Here is a 14,927-nt window from a genome sequence, read left to right on the forward strand (position 1 = left end):
CATACAATGGGTGTTGACGAGCCTAGCATGTACAGACATGGCCTCGGAACACAAGCAAAACACTTAGGTTGACTTGACGAGCCTAGCATGTACAGACATGGCCTCAGAACACAAGAGACCGAAAGGTCGAACATGAGTCGTATAGTAGATACGATCAACATGGAGATGTTCACCGATGATGACTAGTCCGTCTCACGTGATGATCGGAGACGGCCTAGTGGATTCGGATCATGTATCACTTAGATGACTAGAGGGATGTCTATCTAAGTGGGAGTTCATTAAATAATCAGATGAACTTAATTATCATGAACATAGTCAAAAGGTCTTTGCAAATAATGTCGTAGCTTACACTTTAGTTCTACTAAGATATGTTCCTAGAGAAAATTTAGTTGAAAGTTGATAGTAGCAATTATGCGGACTGGGTCCGTAAACTGAGGATTGTCCTCATTGCTGCACAGAAGGCTTATGTCCTTAATGCACCGCTCGGTGTGCTGAACCTCGAGCGTCGTCTGTAGATGTTACGAAACATCTGACATACACGTTTTGATGACTACGTGATAGTTCAGTGTGTGATGCTAACGGTTTAAAATTGTGGCACCAAAGACGGTTTTGAAACGTCGTAGAACATATGAGATGTTCCAAAGACTGAAATTGGGATTTCAGACTAATGCCCACGTCAAGAGGTATGAGACCTCTGACAAGTTTCTTAAGCCTGCAAACTAAGGGAGAAAAGCTCAATCGTTGAGCATGTGCTCAGATTGTCTGAGTACTACAATCACTTGAATCAAGTGGGAGTTAATCTTCCAGATGAGATAGTGATGGTTATCCATAGTCACTGCCACCAAGCTATTAGAGCTTCGTGATGAACTATAACATATCAGGGATAGACATGATGATCCTTGAGCAACTCGCGATGTTTGACACCGCGAAAGTAGAAATCAAGAAGGAGCATCAATTGTTGATGGTTAGTAAAACCACTAGTTTCTAGAAGGGCAAGGGCAAGAAGGGATACTTCATGAAACGGCAAATCAGTTGCTGCTCTAGTGAAGAAACCCAAGGTTGAACCCAAACCCGAGACTAAGTGCTTCTGAAATGAGGGGAACGGTCACTGAAGCAGAACTACCCTAGATACTTCGTAGATGAGAAGGCTGGCAAGGTCGACAGAAGTATATTGGATATACATTATATTAATGTGTACTTTACTAGTACTCCCAGTAGCACCAGGGTATTAGATACCGGTTCGGTTGCTAAGTGTTAGTAACTCGAAATAAAAGCTGCGGAATAAATGGAGACTAGCTAAAGGTGAGATGACGATATGTGTTGGAAGTGTTTCCAAGGTTGATGTGATCAAGCATCGCATGCTCCCTCTACCCTCGAGATTGGGGTTAAACCTGAATAATTATTATTTGGTGTTTGCGTTGAGCATAGACATGATTGGATTATGTTTATCGCAATACGGTTATTCATTAAAGGAGAATAATGGTTACTCTGTCTATTTGAATAATACCTTCAATGGTCTTGCACCTAAAATGAATGGTTTATTGAATCTCGATCGTAGTGATACACATGTTCATGCCAAAAGATATAAGATAGTAATGATAGTACCACATACTTGTGGCACTGCCACTTGAGTCATATTGGTATAAAACGCATGAAGAAGCTCCATGTTGATGGATCTTTGGACTCACTCGTTTTTGAAAAGATTGAGACATGCGAACCATGTCTATTAGTATATATGCATGAAGAAAGTCCATACAGATGGATCATTTGGACTCACTTGATTTTGAATCACTTGAGACATGCAAATCATACCACATGGGCAAGATGACTGAAAGGCCTCGTTTTCAGATGGAACAAGAGAGCAACTTGTTGGAAGTAATACATTTGATGTGTGCAGTCCAATGAGTGCTGAGGCACGCAGTGGATATCGTTATGTTCTTACTTCATAGATGATGTGAGTAGATGCTGAGAATATTTACTTGATGAAACACAAGTCTGAATTATTGAAAGGTTCAAGTAATTTCAGAGTGAAGTTGAAGATCGTCGTGACAAGAGGATAAAATGTTTTTGATATAATCATAGAGATGAATATCTGAGTTATGAGTTGGGCATACAATTAAGAAATTGTGGAAATTGTTTCACGACTAATACCGCCTGGAACACCATATTGTGATGGTGTGTCCGAACATCATAACTGCACCCTATTGGATATGGTGCATACCATGATGTCTCTTATCGAATTACAACTATCGTTTATGGGTTAGGCATTAGAGACAACCGCATTCACTTTAAATAGGGCACCACGAAATTCCGTTGAGACGACACCGTATGAACTATGGTTTAGAGAAACCTAAGCTGTCGTTTCTTAAAAGTTTGGGGCTGCGACGCTTATGTGAAAAAGTTTCAGGCTGATAAGCTCGAACCCAAAGCGGATAAATGCATCTTCATAGAATACCCAAAATAGTTGGGTATACCTCCTATTTCAGATCTGGAAGCAAAAGTGATTGTTTCTAGAAACGGGTCCTTTCTCGAGGAAAAGTTTCTCTGAAAAGAATTGAGTGGAGGATGGTGGAGACTTGATGAGGTCATTGAACCGTCACTTCAACTAATGTGTAGCAGGGCACAGGAAGTTGTTCCTGTGGCACCTACACCAATTGAAGTGGAAGCTTATGATAGTGATCATGAAACTTCAGATCAAGTCACTACCAAACCTCATAGGACGACTAGGATGCGCACTACTTCAGAGTGGTACGTAATCCTGTCTTGGAAGTCGTGTTGCAAGACAACAATGAACCTACGAGCTATGGAGAAGCGATGGTGGGCCCGGATTCCGACGAATGGCTCGAGGCCATAAAATCCGAGAGGATCCATGTATGAAAACAAAGTATAGACTTTGGAAGAACTACTTGATGGTCGTAAGGCTGTTGGGTGCAGATGGATTTTAAAAGTAAGACAGACAATGATGGTAAGTGTCACCATTAAGAAAGCTCGACTTGTCATTAAGATGTTTTCTGGCAAGTTCAAGGAGTTGACTGCGATGAGACTTTGTCACTCGTAGCGATGCTAAGAGTCTGTTGGAATTATATTTAGCAGTTACTGCATTATTTATGAAATCTTGCAGATAGGATGTCAAAACATTGTTTCCTCGACGATTTTCTTGAGGAAAGGTTGTATGTGATACAACCAGAAGGTTTTGTCAATCCTGAAAGATGCTAACAAGTATGCAAAGCTCCAGCAATCCTTCTAAGGATTGGAGTAAGCATCTCGGAGTTGGAATGTACGCTTTGATGAGATGATCAGAGATTTTGGGTTTTTACAAAGTTTATGAGAAACTTGTATTTCCAAAGAAGTGAGTGGGAGCACTATAGAATTTCTGATGAGTATATGTTGTTGACATATTGTTGATCGGAAATGATGTAGAATTTCTGGAAAGCATCCAGGGTTATTTGAAAAGTGTTTTTCAATGGAAAACCTGGATTAAGCTACTTGAACATTGAGCATCAAGATCTATAAGGATAGATCAAAACGCTTAATAGTACTTTCAAATGAATGCATACCGTGACAGGATTTTGAAGGAGTTCAAAATAGATCAGCAAAGAAGGAGTTCTTGGCTGTGTTACAAGGTGTGAGTATTGAGTGAGACTCAAGACCTGACCACGGCAGAAGAGAGAGCAAGGACGAAGGTCGTCCCCTATGCTTTAGACGTAGGCTCTACAATATGCTATGCTGTGTACCGCACCTGAAGTGTGCCTTGCCATGAGTTAGTCAAGGGGTACAATAGTGATCCAGGAAGGGATCACATGACAGCGGTCGAACTTATCCTTAGTATCTAGTGGACTAAGGAATTTTCTCGATTATGGAGGTGGAAAGGGGGTTCGTCGTACAGGGTTACGTCGATGCAAACTTTGACACTAATCCGGATGACTCTGAGTAGTGAACCGGATTCGTATAGTAGAGCAGTTATTTGGAATAGCTCCAAGTAGCGCGTGGTAGCTGCATCTACAAGATGACATAGAGATTTGTAAAGCACACACGGATCTGAATGTTGCAGACCCGTTGACTAAAACCTCTCTCGTAAGCATAACATGATCAAACCATAGAACTCATTGAGTGTTAATCACATGGTAATGTGAACTAGATTATTGACTCTAGTAAACTCTTGGGTATTAGTCGCATGGCGATGTGAACTTTGAGTGTTAATCACATGGTGATGTGAACTAGATTATTGACTCTAGTGCAAGTGGGAGACTGTTGGAAATATGCCCTAGAGGCAATAATAAAATGGTTATTATTGTATTTCCTTGTTCATGATAATTGTCTGTTGTTCATGCTATAATTGTATTAACTGGAAACCGTAATACATGTGTGAATACATAGACCATAACATGTCCCTAGTGAGCCTCTAGTTGACTAGCTCGTTGATCAACAGATAGTCATGGTTTTCTGACTATGGACATTGGATGTCATTGATAACGGGATCACATCATCAGGAGAATGATGTGATGGACAAGACCCAATCCTAAGCATAGCACAAGATCGTGTAGTTCGTTTGCTAGAGCTTTTCCAAATGTCAAGTATCATTTCCTTAGACCATGAGATTGTGCAACACCCGGCTACCGTAGGAATGCTTTGGGTGTACCAAACGTCACAACGTAACTGGGTGGCTATAAAGGTGCACTACAGGTATCTCCGAAAGTGTCTGTTGGGTTGGCACGAATCGAGACTGGGATTTGTCACTCCGTATGACGGAGAGGTATCTCTGGCCCACTCGGTGCATCATCATAATGAGCTCAATGTGACCAAGTGGTTGGTCACGGGATCATGCATTATGGTACGAGTAAAGTGACTTGCCGGTAACGAGATTGAACAAGGCATTGGGATACCGACGATCGAATCTCGGGCAAGTAACGTACCGATTGACAAAGGGAATTGTATACGGGATTGATTGAATCCTCCACATCGTGGTTCATCCGATGAGATCATCGTGGAACATGTGGTAGCCAACATGGGTATCCAGATCCTGCTGTTGGTTATTGACCGGAGAGTCGTCTCGGTCATGTCTGCATGTCTCCCGAACCCGTAGGGTCTACACACTTAAGGTTCGGTGACGCTAGGGTTGTAGAGATATTAGTATGCGGAAATCCGAAAGTCGTTCGGAGTCCCGGATGAGATCCCGGACATCACGAGGAGTTCCGGAATGGTCCGGAGGTAAAGATTTATATATGGGAAGTCCTATTTTGGCCACCGGAAAATGTTCGGGATTTTTCGGTATTGTACCGGGAAGGTTCTAGAAGGTTCTGAAGTGGGGCCCACCTGCATGGGGGGACCCACATGAACGTGGGTAGTGGGGGCAAGGCCCCACACCCCTGGTCAAGGCGCACCAAGATCCCACCTTAGAAGGGATAAGATCAAGATCCCTAAAAAGGGGGGATAACAATCGGTGGGGAAGGGAAATGATGGGATTTCTTTCCCCCACCTTTGCCAACGCCCCAATGGACTTGGAGGGCAAGAAACCAGCCCCTTCCACCCCTATATATAGTGGGGAGGCGCATGGGAGCAGCACCCCAAGCCCTGGCGCCTCCCTCCCTCCCGTGACACCTCTTCCTCCCCGCTTGCGCTTGGCGAAGCCCTGCCGGGATCCCGCTACTTCCACCACCACGCCGTCGTGCTGTTGGATCTCCATCAACTTCTCCTCCCCCCTTGCTGGATCAAGAAGGAGGAGACGTCCCCGCTCCGTACGTGTGTTGAACGCGGAGGTGCCGTCCGTTCGGCGCTAGGATCATCGGTGATTTGGATCATGACAAGTACGACTCCATCAACCCCGTTCTCTTGAACGCTTCCGCGCGCGATCTACAAGGGTATGTAGATGCACTCCCCTCTCTCTCATTGCTAGATGACTTCATAGATTGATCTTGGTGATACGTAGAAAAATTTAAATTTCTTCTACGTTCCCCAACAACATATACCTTTGTTAACCTTGCCATCCTTCTTATCCGCCAAATACTTGGGGCAGTTCCGCTTCCAGTGACCAGTCTGCTTGCAGTAGAAGCACTCAGTTTCAGGCTTAGGTCCAGACTTGGGTTTCTTCTCCTGAACAGCAACTTGCTTGCTGTTCTTCTTGAAGTTGCCCTTCTTCTTCCCTTTGCCCTTTTTCTTGAAACTAGTGGTTTTACTGACCATCAACACTTGATGCTCCTTTTTGATTTCTACCTCCGCTGCCTTTAGCATTGCGAAGAGCTCGGGAATTGTCTTATTCATCCCTTGCATGTTATAGTTCATCACGAAGCTCTTGTAGCTTGGTGGCAGTGATTGAAGAATTCTGTCAATGACGCTATCATCCGGAAGATTAACTCCCAGTTGAATCAAGTGATTATTATACCCAGACATTTTGAGTATATGCTCACTGACAGAACTATTCTCTTCCATCTTGCAGCTGTAGAACTTATTAGAGACTTCATATCTCTCAATCCGGGCATTTGCTTGAAATATTAACTTCAACTCCTGGAACATCTCATATGCTCCATGACGTTCAAAACATCGTTGAAGACCCGGTTCTAAGCCGTAAAGCATGGCACACTGAACTATCGAGTAGTCATCAGCTTTGCTCTGCCAGACGTTCATAACTTTTGGTGTTGCTCTTGCAGGAGGCCTGGCACCTAGCGGTGCTTCCAGGACGTAATTCTTCTGTGCAGCAATGAGGATAATCCTCAAGTTACGGACCCAGTCTGTGTAATTGCTACCATCATCTTTCAACTTTGCTTTCTCAAGGAACGCATTAAAATTCAACGGAACAACAGTACGGGCCATTTATCTAATTAACATAGACAAGCAAGATACTATCAGGTACTAAGTTCATGATAAATTTAAGTTCAATTAATCATATTACTTAAGAACTCAAACTTAGATAGACATCCCTCTAATCCTCTAAGTGATTACGTGATCCAAATCAACTAAACCATATCCGATCATCACGTGAGATGGAGTAGTTTCAATGGTGAACATCACTATGTTGATCATATCTACTATATGATTCATGCTCGACCTTTCGGTCTCCGTGTTCCGAGGCCATATCTGCATATGCTAGGCTCGTCAAGTTTAACCTGAGTATTCCGCGTGTGCAACTGTTTTGCACCCGTTGTATTTGAACGTAGAGCCTATCACACCCGATCATCACGTGGTGTCTCAGCACGAAGAACTTTCGCAACGGTGCATACTCAGGGAGAACACTTTTATCTTGAAATTTTAGTGAGAGATCATCTTATAACGCTACCGTCAATCAAAGCAAGATAAGATGCATAAAAGATTAACATCACATGCAATCAATATAAGTGATATGATATGGCCATCATCATCTTGTGCTTGTGATCTCCATCTCCGAAGCACCGTCATGATCACCATCGTCACCGGCGCGACACCTTGATCTCCATCGTAGCATCGTTGTCGTCTCACCAACTATTGCTTTATGACTATCGCTACCGCCTAGTGATAAAGTAAAACAATTACATGGCGATTGCATTTCATACAATAAAGCGACAACCATATGGCTCCTGCCAGTTGCCGATAACTCGGTTACAAAACATGATCATCTCATACAATAAAATATAGCATCATGTCTTGACCATATCACATCACAACATGCCCTGCAAAAACAAGTTAGACGTCCTCTACTTTTTTGTTGCAAGTTTTACGTGGCTGCTACGGGCTTAGCAAGAACCGTTCTTACCTACGCATCAAAACCACAACGATAGTTTGTCAAGTTAGTGCTGTTTTAACCTTCGCAAGGACCGGCCGTAGCCACACTCGGTTCAACTAAAGTGAGAGAGACAGACACCCGCCAGTCACCTTTAAGCAACGAGTGCTCGCAACGGTGAAACCAGTCTCGCGTAAGCGTACGCGTAATGTCGGTCCGGGCCGCTTCATCTCACAATACCGCCGAACCAAAGTATGACATGCTGGTAAGCAGTATGACAACCTGGCTCGGATGCCACTGTTGGGGAACGTAGTAATTTCAAAAAAATTCCTACGCACACGCAAGATCATGGTGATGCATAGCAACGAGAGGGGAGAGTGTTGTCCATGTACCCTCGTAGACCGAAAGCGGAAGCGTTAACACAACGCGGTTGATGTAGTCGTACGTCTTCACGATCCGACCGATCAAGTACCGAACGCACGGCACCTCCGATTTCAGCACACGTTCAGCTCGATGACGTCCCTCGAACTCCGATCCAGCCGAGTGTTGAGGGAGAGTTTCGTCAGCACGATGGCGTGGTGACGATGATGATGTTCTACCGATGCAGGGCTTCGCCTAAGCTCGGCAACGATATTATCGAGGTGTAATATGGTGGAGGGGGGCACCGCAAACGGCTAAAAGATTGTTGATCAATTGTGTGTCTAGAGGTGCCCCCTGCCCCCGTATATAAAGGTGCAAATCTTTAGATGAGCATGCTTGTTATGTGCGACACCGCATATCTCAAAAAGGGGAAACTTTTACTGGATCAAATTCATCGTTTGCAATGCTATGCTTGGAATTTATGTGAAATATATGATGTTACTTGTTGTTCCGAAAACCCTAAGAAACACCTTCCCTACCAATGTGAGTTTAGTGATAATGGAATCGTATCTTTGTATGCTAAGGGTGTTTATAATTACTATGATGTTCAACAAATTGAAGAATTTGTTGCTTTTAAGGGTGCGTATGAAATTGCTTCTTTGATTGAAAAGTATGATGCTACTCTTTACAAATCTGAAAATTTTACCATACTTAAATATTGCTATGATAACTGTGCTTCTAATGCTTATGTTAAACCATATATGGAGGACTCCTCCACTGTCCAAGAAGAGTTTAATATTTTGCAGGAGTCTATGGAAGAAGAAATTGATGAAACTGTGAGCTCATTGGATGAAAAAGATGACGAGGAGAGCGAAGAACAAAAGGAGGAAGAGCGGATTAGCTACCTGTGCCCACCTTCTAATGAGAGTAACTCTTCAACTCATACATTGTTTAATTTTCCTTCGTGCTTACCGAAGGATGATTGCTATGATGATTGTTATGATCCCGTTGATTCTTTTGAAATATCCCTTTTTGATGATGCTTGCTATGCTTGTGGCCATGATGCCAATATGAATGATGCTTATGGAGATGAACTTGCTATAGTTCCTTATGTTAAACATGAAATTGTTGCTATTGCACCCACACATGATAGTACTATTATCTTTTTGAATTCTCCAAACTACACTATATCGGAGAAGTTTGCTATTATTAAGGATTATGTTGATGGGTTGCCTTTTACCGTTGTACATGATGATTTTGATGAATATAATATGCATGTTCTTGCTGCCCCTACTTGCAATTATTATGAGAGAGGAACTACATCTCCGCCTCTTTATGTTTCCAACACGAAAAAATTGCAAGAAACTGTTTATAGTATGCATTGGCCTTGACTGTGTGTGCATGAATTGTTCTTTTATGACATGCCGATGCATAGGAAGAGAGTTAGACTTCGTCATTACATGATATATGTTACCTTGTGCTCACTACTAAATGCTAAATCATTGTTAATTAAAATTGGCTTTGATATACCTTGGGATCCGGGTGGATCCATTACTTGAGCACTTTATGCCTAGCTTAATGGCTTTAAAAAAACCGCCAAGTTCAATCTCGTTACCGACAAGTCTCTTTACTCGTTCCGTAATACATCATCCCGCAACTAACTCATTAGTTACAATGCTTGCAAGGCTTATAGTGATGTGCATTACCGAGTGGGCCCAGAGATACCTCTCCGACAATCGGAGTGACAAATCCTAATCTCGAAATACGCCAACCCAACAAGTACCTTTGGAGACACCTGTAGAGCACCTTTATAATCACCCAGTTACGTTGTGATGTTTGGTAGCACACAAAGTGTTCCTCCGGTAAACGGGAGTTGCATAATCTCATAGTCATAGGAACATGTATAAGTCATGAAGAAAGCAATAGCAACATACTAAACGATCGAGTGCTAGGCTAACAGAATGGGTCAAGTCAATCACGTCGTTCTCCTAATGAGGTGATCTCGTTAATCAAATGACAACTCATGTCTATGGCTAGGAAACATAACCATCTTTGATTAACGAGCTAGTCCAGTAGAGGCATACTAGTGACACTCTGTTTGTCTATGTATTCACACATGTATTATGTTTCCGGTTAATATAATTCTAGCATGAATAATAAACATTTATCATGATATAAGGAAATAAATAATACTTTATTATTGCCTCTAGGGCATATTTCCTTCATTCAATATATTGAAAAGATAGAAAAGGTTGTCCCTAAAAAAATGGAAAAAGTTTTACATGTCAAAAGAAAGACCAAGGGCCAAAGCCGAAGAACATCATTGGTCTATCCTTCTGGCTCAAACTTCTCCTGTTTGAAATTGCAAGATCAGCGGCATCGGAACCTACTCGTCTCAGATTCTTGCACCTCACATCTGAGGGTTTCCACTTTTACTGATATTCTGAACCAAATACTGAGGGCAATATGGATTCTTTTTGCTTGTACTGTGATGGTTCAAGACTTGGTGAGCAATCACAAGCCTCTACCATAACTGAGTGATTTCAGAAGTTCTTTAAAATTGAAGGATCAGATCCTTTAGGTTGATTATTTTGCCTTCTGAATATCTTCAACATCAGGCTTGCAACACAGTGTGGATTCGTGCAATAGCATTCACTACATTAAGCAAGATCGCTTGAAGTCAATGAGCAACTATCCCTGTGTGTAAAATGAGTGTTCTCCAATACGGCTAAAAGCATACAATCGATTACCGTATTACTAATAAAGAAGAGTGCATTGATGGATTGCTGATGCAAAAATAACACTAACAGATACGTACTTCAACAATATTTTCACAGCAAATAGAATAGATGAATCACTTGCCTAAGTTGCCGCCTTCTTCTTGCTTACACAATTAACTGCAGTTTGGAACTACAGCACAAACCGAGCAAGATGGGGATAGATTGATGGAGCCACCATAAGTGGGTGCCTCTGTTACATCTATCTGGATTGCACTGACTGCAGGAATGTACCAATGATAATGCATAAATAAAATATGGTTAATGAAGTGAAAAGATAATTCCTCTTTTCAAGAAATTCAGCCGTAGAGATGTATATTCTCGGAACGTTGCCCGCATGGCTTATCATATTTTCTGGAGAAAGGCCATTGTGAGGAAATGTATTGATGCTCACCGTGGATCTTTAACGGATGCAGCGAAGTGAAAGATAACAGAAAATAGGGTGCTGCTAGAGTCAAAAGAAAAATAAACTAAACATAGACAAGCAAAAAAGGCAGTAACATGCCCTCATAATTCTCCATCAAAGTACTGATGAAGATGCCAAAAACATCATGATCTGCCTGTCCTATGGCCATTTATGTGAAGACCTTCATCTCCAAACTAGTTGTGTGTGTTTCCTGTAACACAAACTTAATCCCACACGCTATTGTATAAAGCAGGAAGGTGAAACTGAAATGGAAAGGTTGGCCTGACCTTATAGTAAATTGGGTGACACCTAATCTAAGCAACATAGGAATATGCAGCTTTTGACCACAAAAATAAGATCACTGTGTAAATTAAATTTCTAAATAACCACTTCACATCCACCAGCAAGTGACGTGAATTATAGTTCTCAAAACCATAACCCCATTATAATATACATAAACATGCCACTAAGGTGCATTCAAGGAAAATTACATACATTTGAAGCTTATCTATAAGACTATAATACATGTCGCATTTATCTTCTCCATGCAACCAATCTTAAGCAACAAAGGAATATGCACTATTTGATGCAGAGCTTACAACTGGCTTTTAAACCCCGACTCTCACCAACTGTAATTTCCTCAATATCAATGAGCATAACTTATTCCCTTTTCCTTCCATACAAAACATTTTCATTATATCTGCTATACAATTATATTATCTGGACATGAAGAAAACTCATTGTCTGTCCAATGTTGGATGCCGTTTTGTAAGACTGGGGGTTATCCATATGGGAGTAGGCCAGTTGGACCAAAGCTGAGGGGAGACAAGTTCCTCACTACTGTTATATGTCAAGTCAAAAGCTGCAATGTCACGGCGGTTATTCTTGTAATAATTTAGATACTCGTGGTCATCAGCAACGTAGATGGTGTTTGCCTTCAACTGTGGATATTCTTCAGCACTGAGACAAAGTGATTGGTTCAGCCCAACCAGCAACACATGATCCATCAAGCTATTTATTTCCATAAGCTTTTCAGGCATAGTCTCAACTTTAAATATTTTTATCCCATCAGTATAGTGCACATGTGTTGCATTGTCAGCACGTGGATCATAATCAACCACATCTTGTGATCTAAAAACTTGCATCAGATCCCCACATGGAGCCTGAACAATGTAAATTGTTCGACAACTGTACTTATTTGCGCAGCCTCTAATTACCTTTGCTGTGACCACAGGGCCTCTGAGATTGAAGACGTGAATTTCTCCTAGCAATGTCACTGCATATAACTTACCGTCTTTGTACAAGCAGTCTTGAAAAAAACAATGTGGTTTCAGCCAGGTCCACTTGTCATCCCCTAACCAAGCAAATGAGAGCTGCCCATCTGGATTGTGAATAAGCACCACAATATAGCCTCCTGCAGATGCATCATAAAATACAAATGCCTTTTTCAGGAGGTAGTGTCGCAGCTCGCCAAGATCAACGGGTTGAGGGCCGGTGGTACTACGGTGCTCCGCTGTGTCACGAGAGTAAATGTACTTACATAAGGCAACTGTTTCATCAAAAACAGGAGTCACATGCGTGATGGTGATCACCGACGGGAGAGCGATCTGTTCACAAGTGATGGGATTGAGAATATGCATCTCGGATCTCTCATCAGCAGTAACCAGCCAGCCATTTGATGACCCAATCAGATACCTGCCGCGAATAGGTGGCTTCGGGAGAGTCAACTTGTATGACCTCTTCTCCAAGAGGCTGTAGAGGCACGCAACGCTTTCACCAACAGATTCAGATGTGTAGAAGAGGCACGACGTCTGGCGCTGCTGGTACTGCTGAAGGTTGCGCAGGCTGGAATACGCGGAGCGCCACGAGGAGAAGATGGAGCTGGCACGCATCAGGTCAGGGATCTCCAGGTGTGCAAATATGGACATCAGGACATCTTGTGGCAGCACGGGTAATTCGGCAACTGCAACCTCCATCGGTGGTCCATGGGTATCTTCTTTGAGGAATTTCGTCGGACAACCGGAAGGTAGAAGACCTAGCAGCTTAGGCACTCTGATGAAGACCAGAGAACGCAGATTCCTCCGGTGGATGGCTAGACTCGAAATCTTGGACACGCTACGGCTACCACCCATTGGAGATAATAAATCGGCTCTTTCAGAACAACGATTGCTTGTGGGAAGGTTGCAATCCTGGATGGGCCACACGGAGACATGGCCAGGCAGGCTCTTGGGCGTACTTATGGGTGGCCTCCCCTCCTCTGCTGCGAGCTGATTCTGTGACGGAAATCCGACTCCTATTACGCCACTCCCAAAAAAGGTTCAAACTTTGAATCGATCCGGTTGCCCAAAGAACTCCGAGCACTGCCGGTTCTCCTCGACAGGACTGAATCAAATCCGAGAGACCGAAGAACAGAACTATCCCGAGAGAGAGTAGCAGGCTCAGCAACCTAGCTCCACGAACCACGAGGATACAGAGGATTGCGGGGAGGTGGGGATTCTCTCAGCCTTCGTCGTCAGATGCGGTAACGAATCGGGAATGATACAGCGGTGGCTGGAGGGCATGTGGAGGTGGGATTGTATAGCAGCAGGATGACGGTAGAGGTGGGGATTCGTCGGAGGCAGTGCTTCGGCGAGCGGCTGCGACGACGGCTGGGTGGTTTGGTTAATAGGCCTGGGACAGGTACGAGGAGTGCCCTTGCCAAAATAAAAAAATACATGTTGGGTTTTCTTTAGTAGTGCCAATCCTCATTAGAGCATCTCAATGTATTTTACATCACTAAAAAGTGATTAAAATAAAATATACATCACCCAAAAAATGATTCTTTATATCATTAGAAACGTTCAACTCCAATCGATAATGTAAAATAGGGCAGCCACACGACATCCGCTCCAACAGATAATGTAAAAAATAGGTCAGTTGCACAACAGCACTATAGCCGCGCATATTTAAACCAAAATCATCACAAACATGAGATACATCTGTTTGAGCGACAAATAGTATTGATAGGAGGGAATACCAAATTCAACATCAACATAGCAAAATTATGGTCTCATAGTGCATCATAGCAAACATAGTTCATGAACCACAAATAAAATGGCAAATAAACATAAAGATAAACATGGCATCTCAATTTTCATCTTCTCCGTTGTCACTTGACTCATTGTGAACATTGGCTTGATAATCATTATTGGCTTCAAGAGTTGCCTTGAAGATCTTCGTTGTCTCCTTTCTCATCGTTGTCATTTGACACATTGTGAACATTGCCTTGTGATCCATCTATGCCACCACCTTCATCGAAGCCACCTCCCATGCCACCCATGTTACCACCATAGGCACCTCCCATGCCACCCACGTGCACACTGTAGCCACCTCTCATGCCACCCATGTTATTACCCTAGCCACCTCCCATGTCAGGCATCATGCCACTGAAGCCACATGTAACGGTTAATATGCGGTCCTAGCCCAATGAAGACTTTGCAATCTCCACTATGGATAGAAGCGCATACTAACCACCCCAATATATGACTAATATCATACACGCAAGTGTCATATGTCGGTAAGAAGTTGGACATCACAATAAATACAAGTACTCATCAAAAGAAGAGAGAATACAAGATACAATAAGGCATACATATGTCAATACATAAATATTTCACCAAACAGAGGTCAACATGGTACACATTATATCAATCAA

At 42.7% G+C, this 14,927-nt stretch overlaps 1 protein-coding gene across 1 annotated transcript; it reads right to left on the minus strand.

Annotated features, from left to right (window-relative positions):
- Nucleotides 1-11,655: 11,655 nt before the first annotated feature.
- On the minus strand, nt 11,656-14,526 carry LOC109787439 (probable F-box protein At4g22165). Its single transcript, XM_073495904.1, has one exon. The coding sequence runs from the start codon at nt 13,363-13,365 to the stop codon at nt 11,971-11,973; it is 1,395 nt and encodes a 464-aa protein (XP_073352005.1). The 5' UTR covers nt 13,366-14,526; the 3' UTR covers nt 11,656-11,970.
- Nucleotides 14,527-14,927: the final 401 nt, after the last annotated feature.

Source organism: Aegilops tauschii, chromosome 3, assembly GCF_002575655.3.
Source record: "Aegilops tauschii subsp. strangulata cultivar AL8/78 chromosome 3, Aet v6.0, whole genome shotgun sequence".
Taxonomy (NCBI): domain Eukaryota; kingdom Viridiplantae; phylum Streptophyta; class Magnoliopsida; order Poales; family Poaceae; genus Aegilops; species Aegilops tauschii.